The 18,066-nt window shown below is 48.3% G+C and overlaps 1 protein-coding gene across 1 annotated transcript; it reads left to right on the top strand.

Annotated features, from left to right (window-relative positions):
* The first annotated feature begins 2,824 nt into the window (after positions 1 to 2,824).
* On the top strand, positions 2,825 to 16,959 carry LOC118785855 (tubulin polyglutamylase TTLL4-like). Its single transcript, XM_036540797.1, has 19 exons — positions 2,825 to 2,928; positions 4,352 to 5,838; positions 6,759 to 6,847; positions 7,015 to 7,096; positions 8,072 to 8,190; positions 8,716 to 8,826; positions 8,939 to 9,015; positions 9,609 to 9,803; positions 10,373 to 10,455; positions 10,909 to 11,037; positions 11,917 to 12,039; positions 12,318 to 12,416; positions 13,284 to 13,418; positions 13,732 to 13,857; positions 14,071 to 14,173; positions 14,361 to 14,571; positions 14,805 to 14,875; positions 15,995 to 16,074; positions 16,185 to 16,959. The coding sequence occupies exons 2-19, from the start codon at positions 4,445 to 4,447 to the stop codon at positions 16,342 to 16,344; spliced, it is 3,387 nt and encodes a 1,128-aa protein (XP_036396690.1). The 5' UTR covers positions 2,825 to 2,928; positions 4,352 to 4,444; the 3' UTR covers positions 16,345 to 16,959.
* Positions 16,960 to 18,066: the final 1,107 nt, after the last annotated feature.

Raw genomic sequence — 18,066 nt, 5'->3', positions numbered from 1 at the left:
ACTCTTTCATTTATATGCTTTCAGGTTTGATTAACACTGCAAAGTCTGTATCAGCACATCCCAAACATGTTCCTCAGAAAATACTAAAGTCATGCTAGAGTTGGGAGGGCATGTAGCTCATAATAATACATTTTGAAATATGAAAAACATGAAAAGAATACCAGGTTATCTGTTTTCAGGAAGCAATTCAGGAGGGGGGTGGAAGGTGTCTGTAACTGACTCCGCTCTCAGTACTTAATTACTGTTGTGGAAGAAACTAGATCTGACTCAGAGATCTAGCCACCTGTTTCTATATGCCTGTATCAGTTGCTAATTGTTTGATACCTAGGAAACCTGTAGGAATAAACAGTTGTTCAAAATTAGTTAAGCTCCTATTCAGAGATGTGCTTATCCAACACGTGTGTTTGAATACATGCATGTGTTCTCCTAGCTGTAACTAAAGCAAAGAGAAGTGTTTTAATCTCTTCTTTACCTATTCCAAGTTACCTGTTCATTTCAGCATGGGGAGAGGCAAGTGTGGAAGTGTGGCTTGCTCAACTCTACTGACCCATGCTGCTGGACCAGTTGACACTGTGATAAGCTACCGGCACATCTCCCAAGCTCAGGATAGTTTAGCTTGCACTGTGAAGAATGCTGCAAGGAGACAGATTTTCTTCACCATGTAGCACTACAGACAGGTTTATGGTTTAGGTCTTTAACATGTTCTTTAACATAAGAGAGACTTTCAGTCATGCACTTGTGTTTAAAATATCCACTTGTGTTTGCTGTCATCAGGCCCTCAGCCTATCATTAGAAAGCTTTAGGCAAGCTTTATGCACTATATGTGGACATGACTATTTTCCTTCTCCCTTTACAGGTGCAGCTTGTGGATGGTAGCGGAGTTTTCATCATCTACAATAACAAAGCTATATGTAACTTACAAGTAAGGTTGTATGCTACTATTTGATTCCTGCCTTTGTACCTGGCCTGTGTGCTTTGACTGGCACAACTAATAAAGCTTGTCTGGACTTCTCTGCCATGCTGGTACACTCTGAAAGGTACACCTCCAAGTCTGCAGGGATCTGCTGGCCCTGCTCCCAGCAACTGCGACCCTGACATCCGCTGCTGCATCCTGGGAGAAGGAATCAGGAGACATGTTCAGGTGCTGTTCTCTCTTTCCACCCACCCTGAGTGCCACTCTCGTGCCCCTCCCTCCTCACTGCGCTCACCCTCTCTGATTCAGAACCAGGCCACGACCCACCTAGGCTTTGGTCTGCTCCCCTATATACTCCCTTGTGGAGTGTGCTACATCTAATGGATCCATGACCATTGTTGCGGTGTCCCCTCAGCACTACCAGGGCCTCACTGGTCCCCTGTCCTTACCCCTACACTGGGGGGCCATTGATCCAGGACCCCCAGGTGCACCTCATCCTGACCTGCAAGACCTGACCTGACCTGTCTTACCCAGCTGCTCAGCCACGATGAGGGGTAAGTCAAAGTTAAAGATAAATGTTGATTGAATCTGTACCTTAAGTCTGAGTTCATTCAGTTTTGCAGGAAGGTGCAGCCACTGTGAATAGAATAGCCTGGAATGGCAGAAAAAAAATGCTACCAGGAGTGCATGACTATCAATAGTTAATGGCATGACACCGCTAAGACGTGCCCTGCTTAAACTGCGGAAGGTTTGTTACTATGCATATTTAATTTTGAGGGAATGAGGATGGACGAGATGTGGTTATTTGATTCTGCTGTCTGAGTACACAGGTCCATGGAGAAAGGTATTGGGTTTGTCACAAAGAAGAGTCAGTGTTTTTTCTTCTAAATACCTCCTTACTGAAAATCCTCTGTGACAGGTGAGTGATGAATTATGGCATGTTTCAAGCCCATAGGTTGTCTGATCCTAAAACAAAAGCTTGCACATTTTTATCTTATGGTTCTTTCACTCTTATAATATCGAGGACTGTTTTTTTGTTAAAAATTTGGGGTATTGTGGTGGAATTCACTGTTAGAATACATCATATATGCTATATGGCATGTGTTGTCTTGTCAAACGATGGCTATAATTTGTTAAATTAGAAGTGATAGAGTGGTATATAACAGTAATGACGGCTCCCTCAGGCATATGCACTCTGTGGTGGACAGAGGAAAATATCTTTGCACATCCTGAACTCCTTATCAAACTGATCAAGCAGGACATTGTCACATAGTTTTGAATACCATGCTTTGCACCAGGGAAGTCATGAGCTCTATTGGGACAACAAGAGAAGAATGGTGTTCCAAACCTGTGGGGTGCTGAGGAAAAAGGGGTCCTCTTACATTAAGCTTTCTTAATATCATGCTTTCCAAAAAAATAACTGGCATCATTTTTGGGATGTACAGCTCTAGATTCCAGTGACATCACTGCAACGTGGGTAGGTTGTGTGACATAGCCACTCTGAACAAGTGGCAACAATATCAACCAAAAAAAGCAATTCCCAACACAAATATTTTCTGGGTAAATTCATCTAGCAAGGAAGATTATCAGCATTGTCTGGCTACATTGAAAGCAACGACATTTCAATTCTGAACACGGACCTTCAAATCCACGAACATAGCACCATTTAAATCACGGATCGTCCGTCGTTTCTGAAAGCAACCAGGGTAATAAAATCCTCATCAGACGCAAATTTAATGCCCGTGGCGGCTTCTAACCTACGCGGGGCTGGTCTGTCGGAGGGAGGAGCAGTCGAATCAGAGCGAGCTTCCCGTCCTGACGCGGGGCTGAGAGCGTGGCGCCGTGGTCTCCGCGCCGATCGCGCCGGTGTGTTTCCTTTGACCAGCACAGCGCTGTTGCTAGGAAGCGGCGACCGCGGAATAAAGAGCTGCGGGAGAGGAAGGCTGCCGTTTGCGGGAACTCAAACGGGGAAAGTCGGGAAACCCCGGAGCGCGGTAGCCTGTGGTCGGACTCGGGTAAAGTCGTGCGTCTTAAATCTGTTAAAGTCGTAAACGAGGGTCCGCTTTTTTTCTGTCCGGATTCAAGCGATATTCGGCGAATTGCCCAATCGAGTTGGGGAGACACGTTTTCAGCACGAGTGCATGAGAAATGGTGTTCATATTCTAAGGCCTTATCATAGTGTGGCATAGAGCGAGAAAGCCAGTTAGCTAGCGATACCGTGGCAAAGTGGTATAAACTAGCAGTCCGGCTATCTTTATGACTAAGTTTACAGCTAATCTAACATTAACCAAATTAACTAGACTATCTTACTGATCTGCGGTTGCTATCGTGTTGGCTACAGGTTCTTACATTCAGATGGCCAGCTAACCAATTGTTTGACAACTGGTTAGCTAGAGCTAGTTAGCTACATTACATAGTTAGCTAACTCAGCTAAATTTGCTAGTTAGATGTATTGGTTGATCAGCTGCCAAACTGATCAAACAAGTGTAGAAGCTATGTTACAGTAGATCTCAGCTGACATTTTGCTAGCTGGCTACCTTATCCTCCACAGTAACTTTTCTTACAGACTGAAATCAACTGAACTTGATTTAACGCGGCAAGCTAGCTAGCTAGATGATATCACAGAAAGGTAGTTTACTAGGAGATGCACAATAGTGAACTTAATCGCAATTTAATGCAATCTATCACCTATCTAACATTGGTTAGGTAGGCAGCTGGTCTAGTATGATTTGTTAATTCGAATGAAAACTTTTTTAGCCATATAGCTAATTTAGCTAGCTAGCTAACAGCACTGTGCTGACACATCACCAGCCCTAGCTAGCCTGCTAGCTGCCAGCTAATATTCTGCATAGCTCGCTAGTTTGATGAAAGTTCGCTCGAAGTTTTTGCTTGTCATCTAGATCTTAATCTTGTATACCACAATGTTGAGTTCCACGGTTGTCGGTAGCTTCTTTTTAACTGTCGTGGTTAAACATAAAAGTATTGTACTGATGTCTTTCTAAAATGCTAAGTCATCTTTTCTGTCAGGGCTCAGGACTGGGCACAGTTCACAATTGGGTGTTTCAAATCAGGAGAAAAAGAGGGGATAAAAGCATTGGTCTTTCCAGTTTTTTTAAAGTTCACGATTAAATGGCGCGTATGCAATTGTAACTGCATTTGACAGTCTTCTCTAAAAGTAGTCCCAAATTTACGGGGTTGCATATCTAAGTACAATTGTTAAGAAAAAATAGTCACTTAGACAGCTGTCTTCACAAAGGTTTTTAGGCGTACTCTAGACCTTAAAACTGTACAGCTCTTTCAGGTTATTTATTATGTGTGCGTTTATTGCGAAACAGGTTTGCATGCATAAATTCACCTGTGCCGTTCTTGTTTGGAAACTAGGCAACACAGTGTCTCCTCAGCGTTTGTTGTCTCTTACGTCGCTTCTCTGCACTTAAGTTGGCAGGTTGACTGGCACCCCTCGGCTCCTTCCATGCTCTTGATTGATGGGTATGCCGAAGCTCTTGCAGGGAGGGTGTGAGATGGCGACTCATGGCATCCAATGGAGTTGAAGACTTGAAGAGACGGGCGTCCCATTCAGCCCTCGCCTCTGGAGCCAGGTCTGCGGCGGTACTTGTGCCCAACGGCCACGGCTCGCCCCACCCCCTGGACAGGAAGAGGCCCATGACCCCGCAGCCCCGGAGCCCTGTGGCCAAACCCAGCACGAGAGCGGGACAGGACCAGCCGCTCTGCGTCTCAGGGATTTCCCCACACCGTGCCTACATCTGCGTGCCTGCGTCCGGGCCCGGGGCCAATGGCGTCTGGAACGCCGGCGCAAGTCGCGTTAATGGTGCTGGCGACGGAGGCTCGGTCTCTGATGTAGCTCTCAGGAGCCCCCAGCCTTCCGGCGCTCCCCTCACCGCCTCCCAGAACCCGTGCGGGCCGGAACCCGCCCCCCAAGGCTGCCGAACCCCCCTGCCCGTCGACCCGCTCCGGTTGAGGTCTGGTTTGCTGGGGAAGAGGGCCTTCTCGCCCCAGCCCTCTGCCTACCCGACCTCTCCCTCCCCGCCAAAGGCCACGTCCCAGGCATCCCCAGTGGTCACCGAAAGCAGCATGCCCACCAACCAGTCTTCCCCGTGGAGCAACGCGAAGCTCAGGGATGGTGGCGACGGGATCGTACGGCCTACCACCGCCAAAGTGCCTTCCCACCCCAGGCAGGGGCGAGGCGACCTGGGGAAGCCCACCCCTGTCCCCTCCCTAACTCCTCTCCACCGCGAGAATGGTGGCAAGACGGAGCCCGGGCTCACACACCCCCCCACGCCTTCACAGGAACAGTACCAGGACCTGGTGCAGAACCACAGCTGGGGGGGCGAGGCCCGGCAGCGAATCGAGACCGTGGCGACGGACGCAGGTGAGGCGGAAGGTCGGTCAGGGTGCCTTGTGGACCGCAGAGGTTCCGCGGGGCCGGAGAAGCTCCGGAAGAGCCAGCCTCAGGTGTCGCTGACGGCGGCCGTGCAGAAGCTGACGGCGAGCGCCGCCCACCTGCGGAATGGGACAGTGAAGGCCTTGACCTCGAGTAACCCCAGCGTCCTGGAAGTGGTGGGGAGGGCCCCCCCGTGCTCCCCCAGCCACGCGCCTCCGGGCAAAACCTCACCGCTCTGCCTTACAAACGGGACCGCCGAGCCCAGCTGCATTCCCATGGAGGTCTCCAGCGCCGCCCGCCTCGATGCCAGGAGTTGCGGCCGCGGAGCGTTACCCCCCGCCGCGCGTGCCGGTGCCATTCCAGGGGACGGCCCGAGCGGAAGGGCCTCTCCTCAACAGCCTTCGGTTTACTCAGTGACCACCCAGATATCTGCCATACACCTGACCAAGGACAGCGCGCCCCTCCCAGAGGACCAGGGCTGCCCCTCGCCACCGCTGGAGGAGCAGCGTGCCATGACCCCCGAGTGAGTACCCCCCCCCGCCGCCAGTCTAACACAGAGCACCAGTCAGAACGCGAGCGGTGGAGCCTGACCCAAAAGATGTGGTTGCCAGCCCTCGCGTGACCCCTGGCTGAAGGGGATTTGCTGTGTGTAAACTCCCTGCTCCATATCAGTGGCTCCCAGACTGTGGGCGGGATCCCTCTGGCGTGGCTCTGTAGGAAAGGTCCTGTCATGCACATTATAAAATGCCATATTGTGGTGTTATGGAGTCAGTGGTCTTTATAATGCTTGGTGCAGACATTAACAGCCATAAAGCCTGGGTTTGCATTATTATAATGGGGGTGTAAAGCAATGGTTTTTGCAGTTTATGCCTGCTCACATGCTGGAAAAAGAGGGGGGCATTGTGATCAGGCAATATAGTATAGTGGGCGTCTGCTATTTCATCAACACATTATGAGACTATAAAGCCAATCAAATTTGAACAGTGTGTTTGGTATTTTTGAATTTTTCTGTCATGCTCATCCCTGTAGCTTTACACATATATGTTAGATAACTTCTGAACTGTGATCACTATCAGTGACCATCACAAATTATGTAAAATTTAACTAATTGTTTTAATGAACATGAGTGTGACACGTAGGCATAGTCATGACCAGTGTAACACTTTGTTTTTTGAAAAGAACGTACTGTACTGCATGTGCTGTACCTGTTTACAGTGGTGGGGTGATTGAGAGCTGAAAGGATTTATCAGGTGGTAGTTTCTGAAACCCCAGATGACCTGTTGGCTCTCCCCAGCACTATTTATGGTACTGAAATTACAGTAGTGCAAAGTTAGCTGTGTCATTTTGACTTAGTCCCGGTGAGCGTCACCACTGAATTCACTCACCCTTCTGAAGTATGGTGGCAGGATGGATGCTGAGTGCATATGTCCTCTCCGCCTCCAGCCAGGAGACTGTTGCCATGCTACGGGAGGACGGGGAGGAAGAGGAGCTGCCGGATGGGCTTGAGGACCACTGCAGCGGCGACGACGATGGTGAGCGCGCTCCCGTTGGTCGCCTTCCTCGGCCGGCAGGAAGTGGTGGCATCGAGGGAGCCAAAACGGGGCTCCCCAGGGCGGTTGCGCCTCCTTTGCCGGGTGTTTTCCCTTTTCCCGTAGCGATTGTTTGATTTGAATGTTTTGTCTTTTCATTGTGTTCTTAGACGGATCTGAAGCCTCCTCCATGAATGACGCTTCTTCTGTGAATGACACCTCTTCTGTAGCCTCCATGGTGGTTCTATCAAAGTAAATATGGATCTGCCTCTGAAAAGAGCCCCTTTGGCTCTTTAGCAAACTGCACGACATGAATGCTCTTAGAATAGTAACAGGTTACATTTTGCTTCAAAGGACTGGACTGAAAAATACAAAAGGGACTTGCAAGAAGATCATTTGCATCCGAAAAGAGCGGGAAACTGTACCTTCTGTCTGAAGCTGGATATCGGTAGAATAGTCACCCTTTACATTCAGACCTTTTTAAAATGTTTTCAGAAAGTCCACCCCCCCCCCCCCAACACCACAACGGACGTAACTCATAGCGTTGAGCTTTTTTTTTTTGTTGTTCTAGGGGGTTGTTCTGCGTGAAAAGCTTGAAAAGCACAGAGGCCAGTAGAAAGCTCTTCCAATTGTCAATCACTGATAAAGGCAGGACAACCGTCAATAATAGGGACCTCAGTCTGTGGCCAAATTGTGCTGGGCCCAGGGGTCCATTGTGCTAAAAGGATGACCCAACCTGATTGGCTTATTTGTATTTTTTTTTTTCCTTTTGAAAGTAAAAGCAGATAGGGTTGAGTATGACCTCAGGCTCAATGCGGTTCACTGCCAGTGCAGACCTATGCTTTTAGCCCCGGGAAAGGACAGGAGTACGCTTTCCTAAATGACTGTCATGTGAGTTTAATGTTCAATGCTTCTCCCCTCCTTCTTAACTGCTGGATTGGGTGGTTAATTGATTTGGTTGATTCTGTAAGCAAGGCAGGAGGGGAAAAGGAATTGAAAGTGTTCGGAATTTATGAATTGAGTGTGTGTGTGTGTGTGTGTGTGTGTGTGTGTGTGTGTGGGCTCAGGCATGTGTAGGGGATACTTGGATATGATTCCAGGTGGGAGTCTGTGTTTGTATATATGGTCTGATTTGTGTGCGTGTGTGCGCGCGTGTGCGCGCGTGTGCATGCGTGCGTGCTGTGACGTTCATTACTCACAGCTCTTTATAATTTCCTTGGCGGTTAGCGTGGAGGAGCCGGCGACCCCCGACATGGAGGATAACAGGCCCGAGAGGCCGGCCCTGGTGCCCAGCCTGTTCCCTTCCTTCCCCCCCACACTCTACTTCAGCACAGCCGCTGAGAGAGGTGAGAGCCTGAGTCTCTGTGTAAACACTGTGTTTATATCACTGTCTGCCGGGCTCATGCCTGGCTGTAAACCTTCAGTACTGCGACCGCTTGTGGCTGGTCATAGTGATTATAACTTCGAACGTATTGCCACTACTACTACCCTTTTGTTACCAGCAATGAATATTCTGCTTTAACTGTGAGGAGGTGTAGCTGTGATGTTATTTAATCTTTTCATGTACTATAATGGTTTCCTATGCCCTTTGGTGCGACGCACTTTAAGTTCTTGAAGTGTCTGTAGAGAACAACTGTTTGATCATGTAGTGGTACAGCTGTGACTGTGATAATCACGGTGTTTTGCACTTAGTGAAAGAGACCCCCCTGAACTCTTGATTGGCAGGGTAATTTTACAGAGAGGGTTTACAGTGGCGGTGTGTCACTCTGTGTTTCAGCGGAGTGGAGTGGAGTGACCCCCTTTAACTCTTGATTGGCAGGGTAATTTTACAGAGAGGGTTTACAGTGGCGCTGTGTCTCTCTGTGTTGCAGTGGAGCTGCTGCCAGCGGAGCAGAGGAGGCTGCTGAAATGGAAAATCAGCTCCGTCACGCCAAACGTGGTCAAGCAGACCATCGCCAGGTCGCATTTCAGGGTCACCAAGAGTGAGTGGCACCGCGCGGAGCCAAGAGGCCTTCTGCTCTTTCATGTAGACCCGCCAGGTGTGGAGCCAGCGCTCTAACCAGAGAACGGGGCGTTTTTTTCTTTCGCCTGCAGGGAGCCACGACTGGCTGGGATGCTGGGGTCACCACATGAAGTCGCCGGGATTCAGGGCCATCCTGGAGCACCAGAAGGTAAACGGGTAGAGCGTTCTGGCCGGGCTGCCTGTTTTATCATCCGTGTATCCTTCTCCGACTTCACTGCTGTTGGATGGGGCTGCTGCATTCCAGGATATGTTTGGTGCTGGACTTTACATGGCGCAGTAGGAGAGGGAGACATCTGTGTGGTGAATGTATAGACACGGTGGCATATGTGCGTCGTGTATGATGAGTAAAGCCATCCTGTCATTCATACGTGTGTTGTTTTAGATTTTTTTTGATATTGTGAAACTTCAGTTAGTCAGCCAGATGTTCATCTGCTTTAACTGTAAATCAGCCCAGGCATGTATTTGAAACCATTATAAATGGTATTAATCTCAAAAATACATGTAATGTCTTTCGGTCTTTAAAATAAAGATTGTTTAACAATCACCATAGAAAATGGTTACCAAGTTTCATTGGAGATTTATTTACTTTGTTATGATACAATACCGGACTGGAAAAAAGAGACTCTTACGGGAGACTCAGTGACAGAGGTTTTGCTGTGTATTCTGTATTCCTTTCCTTGTTGTGAATGCGTCACTGAGAGTCTCTCCCCCCCCTCTCTCTCCCTCTCCCTGCTCTCTCAGCTGAACCATTTCCCAGGCTCTTTTCAGATTGGCCGAAAGGACCGACTGTGGCGGAACCTGTCCAAGATGCAGGCTCATTTCGGCAAGCGGGAGTTCAGCTTTTTCCCACGGTCCTTTGTGCTCCCGCAGGACATTAAGCAGTTGCGGAAGGCCTGGGAGGAAGGCGGCAGCCGGCAGAAGTGGATCATCAAGCCGGTACGTGTGGGGCTGGGGCGGAGGTCCAGAGGGCTCACAGTCCTGGACAAGCCTTACAGATGTTCTCATCCCACATAATCATGGAGCAAGATGGTCCATGACGCATATCTCAAGACGGTCTAATATCTCACCGTCTTTGAAAAGCTATGCAAAGCTGTCCAAATACAATAGTTCAGTTTCACTTTCTTTCTTTAAAAGTAAGCACAATACTTTGTCAATGTCAGGGTGCTGCTACTGCCAACAAATGAGTTGGCTTGCTGGCTTGTACAATAAGCCTTTTTGCTAAAGCTCATTGATGACTAGCATTAGCTGGCAAGAGCATCAATGTTAGAAAATGGCAAAGCATTTTTTCCCACAGGTCTGGTGATTTTGGGCTGTAGCCAAATGTCACGGGACTATTGGAGCAATAAAAGTAATCCTTGAGAAACGTACATTTACCCGTAAAAGGTCTTTGAAAGGTAAAATGCAAATCCGATTTGTTTGAGGGCGCTGTATAATGAGAAGAATGGAGTGACGAATGGCTGGGAAAGACCTGACAGGCTGGTTTTCTTTCCCCTCTCTCTGCGCAGCCGGCGTCGGCTCGGGGGATCGGGATCCAGGTGATTCACAGGTGGAGCCAGATGCCCCGCAGGAGACCGCTTCTGGTGCAGAAGTAAGAAACGCCCCTCTTCCAGACTCATGCTCTGGATTGGTTGGATTCTAATGGAAGTCATTAGCCAAGGCTCACACGCATCCTTGTCAGTGTTCAATCAGCAGAGCATGACTGAACTTTCTACGAAGGGGGTGATGAGTTAAGAACTCAACCTTTGGACTTCACTTCCCATGATGCTCTCTGTGAAATATTTTTTTGGTACTCTGATTACTGAATCTAGCCGTATTCGCAACAGGTTTGCAGCAGGAATTGCCTGTCATCGAGGCTCTCGTATGACGGTTTGCAGAAGACAGGCTGTGGTTTTGAAGGTTGACCTCTGACTGACCACAGTCAGTAGTCTAAGAGGAGGTTATGCGGGGGTGACCGCAGCAGCAGCGTAGATTCTGTGCAGGAGATGATAAATTGCGTGGTATGTCAGCCATTCCCTGCTCTTTATCGCTGTTTGTGTTGCAGATACCTCCACAAGCCCTACCTCATCAGTGGGAACAAGTTTGACCTGCGGATCTACGTTTACGTCTCCTCCTACGACCCTCTCCGCATCTACGTCTTCACCGACGGCCTCGTCCGCTTCGCCAGCTGCAAGTACGCTGCCACGTGTCTACATACTGCATTCCCTCCTGACTGCTCACTGCTCACTACTGCTGAGCGCATTCCCTCCTCACTGCTCACTGCTCACTGCTCACTACTGCTGAGTGCATTCCCTCCTCACTGCTCACTGCTCACTACTGCTGAGTGCATTCCCTCCTCACTGCTCACTGCTCACTACTGCTGAGCGCATTCCCTCCTCACTGCTCACTACTGCTGAGTGCATTCCGTCCTCACTGCTCACTGCTCACTACTGCTGAGTGCATTCCCTCCTCACTGCTCACTACTGCTGAGTGCATTCCCTCCTCACTGCTCACTACTGCTGAGTGCATTCCCTCCTCACTGCTCACTGCTCACTACTGCTGAGTGCATTCCCTCCTCACTGCTCACTGCTCACTACTGCTGAGTGCATTCCCGCCTCACTGCTCACTGCTCACTACTGCTGAGTGCATTCCCTCCTCACTGCTCACTACTGCTGAGTGCATTCCCTCCTCACTGCTCACTACTGCTGAGTGCATTCCCTCCTCACTGCTCACTGCTCACTACTGCTGAGCGCATTCCCTCCTCACTGCTCACTACATTCCCTTAGTACTGCTCAACACTTACGGTTAGTGTGTCTTTTCAATGGATTTGTATGTTCACCCTGTGGATTGGTGTGGTTTATGCCAGCATATAATTTAGTCATTTTCTTTGTAAAATGTCCAGTTGCTGATTACTGGAACTCATGGATCAGCCTTGTTCGGGCTAATGAGTTTAGCAGCGATTGTGGTAGTAGTACAGTTATGTCACAAGGACACTGTAGTCAGACCCTGGCCTTGTGGTGCAGGTGATTTTGGTGTAATTCTTATTTTCCCTCATTGATTTTGTCTGGTGCAGGTATTCCTCTTCAATGAAAAGCCTGAGCAACAAGTTCATGCACTTGACGAACTACAGTGTGAACAAGAAGAACTCGGAGTATCAGAGCAACAGCGATGACAAGGCCTGCCAGGGACATAAGTGGTGAGAGAGGAAGGAGTCTGTACACACACACACACACACACACACACACACACACACACACACTCATATGTGTAGATGCACACTTTTCAATAATGGGCATAAACAAATATGTTATGGAGTTTCACAGATGTTTATACCGTGTGGATTGGCTGATATTTTGGGGGCTGTCAACATATACTGAATCTCCCATTTTAAAACGTATGCTTCTCTGCTGAGTCTGTGATTTTTATATGTAACACTGTGTGAATAATGTCTGTCTGTGTTGGGTGTGCCCCTAGGGCTTTGAAGGCTCTGTGGCAGTATCTGGGAGCTAAGGGAGTCAACACCACCGTGATCTGGGACAAGATCAAAGACATTGTGATCAAAACCATCATTGCGTGAGTACTTCCTCCGTGGGCCAGCTGCAGTGAGTCCTAAATTGAAGCCTCAGTGTCGGTCAGTCCTGTGGTGGCTTGTGGATTTGTGTAACGTGTGGCGTCACGTCCAGTTGGAACTTAAGTACTGGATGTACTGGAGCTTATGGTCTTCAGGTGTGGACCAGTTTTCTATAAGCTCAGTACTACTACCCTCCAGTGGACACTAATGTTCAACACTTTTATATACACTGTGTGCTGGCTGAAATACTGACATGCTGTGGGCGGAAATTTCTTGAGCACTGTACTGTGCCTGGCTAAATTCTTTATTAGAATCACTTTCCATGAGTAGCCTCATTTGGTCATGTTACGTAATTGAAACGACCTGTTTGTACTCTTCAAGACATCGTTTTTTTCCCGTTAAATGTGTGTGGAGGCCCCAGACGCTGGCAAACAGCAGGGCTAACACTGGACCTGCTGCTGTCCTGCTTCTCTCTGCAGGGTTTTTGTTGCAGCTTCAGTGCAGTCCTTCTTCATTACATTACAGTTACATTACATTATATGCATTTAGCAGATGCTCTTATCCCGAGTGACTTCCAGCACAAAAGAACAGAAGTGTATCCATTCAAGTTAAATGAGCAGCAGTGTCAGACCAGGCTAACAACACTCCCAGACCAGAGCATTACACTATTCAAGCCCTACTACATGTTAACTTGTGCAGCCTGACTAGGGAAGTCAAGTATATTACTGTGCATCAGTTTTCAGGTTCAAGTGCTGTGATGTTTGTGTACATTCTTGTACAGACAGTAGTAGCCTCATTTGTTGTGAAAGTGCTTTTGTCGCCTGATGCAAGGCTGTGTTTCTGCCACGCGGGGGCGCTCCTGCGAGCAGGTCGGACCCGTACGTCAACGCGCTGCTGAAGATGCACGTGCACTCGCCCTACAGCTGCCACGAGCTCTTCGGCTTCGACATCATGCTGGACGAGAACCTCAAGCCCTGGCTTCTGGAGGTCAACATCTCCCCCAGGTACAGTGCGCGCCAGCAGGGGGCGCCCCTCCAGAACAGAGGGCATGCTGTTGGTTGATGAATGTTCTTAACTGCAGTTGAGTTTACATGCAGAGTTTACTTACGGTTGAGTTTACATGCGGTGATGATTAAGTGGAGAAGGTATTGTGCTGTATTTTGTATATCTTAAATCTCTCGATTGTTTTTTACACATTGCCTCGCTCTACCTCTCTCTCCCACTTCTTTCTCTCTCTCTCTTTGTTCTATTTATCCCTTTCTCCATCTCTCCCCCAATCTTCTCTCTCTCTCTCTCTCTCTCTCGCTCCCTCCGTAGCCTGCACTCCAGCACGGCGCTGGACGTCAGTATTAAGGGGCAGATGATCAGGGATGTGCTGAACCTGGCTGGCTTTGTGCTTCCCCACCAGGAGGACCTGGATCTGTCCAGCAGCTCCTCCAGCAGGTCTGGCTCAGGCGGTCGAGCACAGCAGTTTCACCTCTCAGGGAAACCCATTTCTATCCATTTGTTATACAAAATACAGAGATGTAAATGCACGGTGTTGACGTCTGTAGACGAGCGCAGCACTGGGTTTGTGTTGGGTTTTTGGTGTTTTATCCTTGTTTTGCATTGTAAATCTGAGGAGGTGAGCTCATGTGTTTGTGTTGCTTTCTGTAGCTTGTGCGGCGGGGCGACGGGGAGAGTGGGACACACATCAGAGCTGTCAACAGATGAGAAAATCAAGAGAGCTGCTTTTCTGAGCCAGCGCTTTGCAGATCAGGTACACAGTCTCACACACACATACACCGCCATGTACATGCTCAGTCTCACACACACACACACACACACACACACACACACACACACACACGGAACCACAGAATGCACATACATACATGTGCATGCATGCACATGTGCACGTCCTTTCTTAGGTTAAGAGGAAAGGCCCTTAACGTCCCCCCCCACAGGAGTTCCTGTCCTCTGTGCTGGACGTCCTGACTCCGGGTGATGTGCGGGCGCTGGCGGAGACGGAGGACGAGCTGACCCGGCGGGGCGAGTTCGAACGCGTGTTCCCCTCCCCGACCTCCTCCCGCTACCTGCGCTTCTTTGAGCATCCCCGCTACCTCAACATCCTGCTCAGCCAGTGGGAGCAGAAACACTGGCAGAACAGGGCCAAAGGTCAGAGGTCACGTCTGCTCCTATGTGTGCCTGAGAGTGTGTGTCTGTGTGTGTGTGTGTCTGTGTGTTTGTGTGTGTCTGTGTGTGTGAGAGAGAGTGAGTGTGTGTCTTTGTGTGTTATGTTTGGAGGGGGGGGATGTGTGTGGGTGCTGGTTTTTGATGTCATCCGTGCACTTCCTTAAGTAGCCTGCAGGGCGCGCTAGACCCATGCTGACCTGTTTCTGTTCACTTAGGCGTTGACCTGCTTAGGAGTCTCTGTCAGAAAGGCGTTCACCTGGGAAACACCTCTGACCCAGCACACCTTGTGAGTTCTGCCCCTTTGCCCATCTCTTGTCTTCTTCCACCACCCTCCTCATTCCCGTTCACCCTCTCCTGCCTTCCTCTGGAATTGGACACATGGTTATATCTCAGTGAACTCCACAATGCAATCCAGTCTTTCTACACTGTAGCTGTGCATTGAATGAGCATGGAATTCTAGGTTCCTGCTGAGGCAGCTTCACTGTACCTTCCACCGTTCCTGTAGTTGGAATTTAAGGCAAGTTACTGTTGGCAAAAAATGTGGAGGCTGTCTGTGATCTCCATGTACACACTACAAACTAGTATTCACAGTGATTCCATATCCACTGTCTATACAAACAGGGATTTATTATATGTAATGTTACTTATACTCATCATGGGTTTAAACTGTCAGTACAAACGCATTTACTACCAATACAAACTATTACTCATCATGACTGGCATTTACCAAAATACAAAGGAGTTTTCTCCATTGGTACAAAGTAGTATTCGGTACCCCTTCAAACTGGTATTCACCATCACTTTAAACTAGTATTTGCAGAAGACCTTGTTGAAAGGTAAAATGGGCAATTAACATATAATTGCAATAACCAACTACTACAACAGTTGAAGTCCATGACATACAATCTGCAATGCATTTAAAATAGATTTGTATAGCTCATGTTTGAAAAGGAGATGTAAGTGCACCAAAGGTGGTTGTGTATGCATAGCAACCTCAGAGAATGAGTTTAGGTGAATGCAGCATGCATTTATGAATCAGTCTGGCGAGAACCACTCACCTAATGTGAGATCAGTAGAGAATACCCAACTAAGTGCTTTCCTTGGACTTAATTTTCATAGTTTTCCTTTATTTGAATTTGATAGTTTGAAATTTGGATTCTAGTGAGATATGGCTAGTTTTTATCTGACCACATGCACAGAACATCCCTAAGTTCTCTTCTGTCAAGTGAAAAGGTTTAGCAGTTGCGCAAGAAAACTCCAAAGCTGTGTGGCCCTGTTTTGCTACTAGTCTGTGAGTTTACATGCACGCATCTGTTGGGTGCATAGATGCTGTTCGCCTATTGATTTCTGTTGGATCTGTAATCTCTCTGTAATCACTATCTCTCCCTCCCTCCCTGCCTGTCAGTGGTCATCCAGAACCAGCTGTGGTCAGAGGTTTGACCCCTGCAGTAACCCCTCCCCCAAACATGATCCAATCAGATCAAGGTGAGTACAGACTTCACCCACATTCACAGGGCCTTATCCGACAGCGACGATGGCTAGTATTGGTAAAGTCACCACTCTGGTATTTGTGTGTTTGCTGGTTTCCATCTTAGCGTGGTGATCAGTAAGAGGCGTGGATCCCAGGGCGAGGATGAGGATTCTCCCCAGGAGGACCTGTGGTCAGTGACCTCCAGCCTCTCCGACATCGGCCTCCTGGGGTCCCCCAGCCCCGGGCCGGCCGGCGACAGCCCGCACCCCACTGACTCTGCGTGACGCGCGTGCTGTCACTGTTTACACTTTGGGCTTCCAACCGACGCACAAACGCAGTCTCAGGGTCCGGGAGAGGGGAGTGAGGCGGGGCGTGCGTGCGCGAGGCACGGGGCGAGCACAAAATCGCAGACGCACCCTTCTGTCCGCTCTCCTCTTCCACTCCGGGGTGCATCCCTCGCTCCTCTGGCTCTGTCTGAAGAGAGGGAGAAAGGAGGATGAGAGGAGATCTATCTGATGGGCAAACAGCATTGCCGAAATCACTGGCCAATACCACGGTGACGTTGTCTTCGTTACAGAGCAGCCCTGTAACGGCTGTATAGGTTACACAGGAAATTACAGGAAGCCTTTTCAGCTGAAGAGAAGCAGGTGACGTCCTCCTGGTTCCTCGCCTGGGGTGGAGTCTGTCGAGAGCAATGCAATCCAATCAGGTCCCTCTCGTATGTATGTTTACATTTCAGCTGTGGGCACTGCGGGATCATTACTAACACACCTATTTGGCCTGTGATTTCATATATGCTAGATATTTGTTAATTTTTTTGGAAAAAAAATAAAATGGGAATAATAATTGTTATTAATAAAAACTGTATTTTTATCCTTGGATAATGGTAGTCACTGACGAGGGGAAGGTTTGGCTCAGGTTAAGGTTTTCACATTAAAACATATTTGAAATTAACCGCCTCTTGTTCTTGATTTACACTTTGTTTGCTGAACCAACTGCAACTTGTGCAACAACAACCCCACACTGATGGTGCTCTTAATGACCCCTTTGTAAAAAAACAAAAATACAGGTGGTATTTAGACGAAAGTCTGAACGGCCTCCTCCAGCCATTGAACAACCAAGGCTCATAATTTCGCTTCTAGTCAACAGAATGCTGCTGCTACTACTGTTTCAAGTCAAACCATTTTTGCCTACAATTTCAGTTGGTACACATCGTTTTTAATATCTGGTTGTAATATCTACCCCTTTTTGAAACAGTGGACATTTTTTGTGATGTTTCTGCCAGGAGGCATCATTTTTGTGCCAGTTTTGCTGAACACCGAAGCCTTCCCCCCCTGTCTGGCTCCTGCCGCTGTGTGATCCGTGGTTAGCGAGTGATACGCCAGTTGCCTAAAGCCACATAACCGTCAGGTCGCGGGAGCTAAGAATAGCACCGTCCGTGAAGGCGCATTGAAATTCTGACACCCAGTCGTGCTGTCAAGCGTCAAGAGTAAGACATCCTTAAAAAAAAAGAAGGACAACACCCCTGGCTGTTGTCCATTGTGTTCATGGGTCAACGTCAGTATGCATTTCCAATGTTTATATTTTAGTGTAGATATCATAATGGTTCAGGATATATGAATAATGAATATGAATACACTTTGCATGATGTGAAATACTATACATGCTGAATCAACACAACAAATAATGTCATGTAAATCCATAAAGTGGCTGGCGCAGGGCAAAGTATTTATAGTGAAAGAAGAAGAGGGCAGTTTACTGTAATGCTCCCAAATAGTAACGCAGACAACGCCTCTTCATCAAGTCTTAGCCATGTTATTTACATGTAATAAGGCAGCCATCCAGTTTTGCGATCCATTCAATGGCTTCCTGTTTTTCATCTGGCGCTCATCATAGCTGGATTGGTGGCTGAAAAAAGTGTGACCGATGCACACGTTTGATGTAAATGCTGACCTTTATGCAAGAGAAGAAACACATTGGAGGCTGAAATAAATTGTGGCTTCTGG

Source organism: Megalops cyprinoides, chromosome 11 (assembly GCF_013368585.1).
Source record: "Megalops cyprinoides isolate fMegCyp1 chromosome 11, fMegCyp1.pri, whole genome shotgun sequence".
NCBI classification, from domain to species: domain Eukaryota; kingdom Metazoa; phylum Chordata; class Actinopteri; order Elopiformes; family Megalopidae; genus Megalops; species Megalops cyprinoides.
Note: the sequence above shows the minus strand (reverse complement) of the source record. Positions and strands in the feature narration are given on the sequence as shown.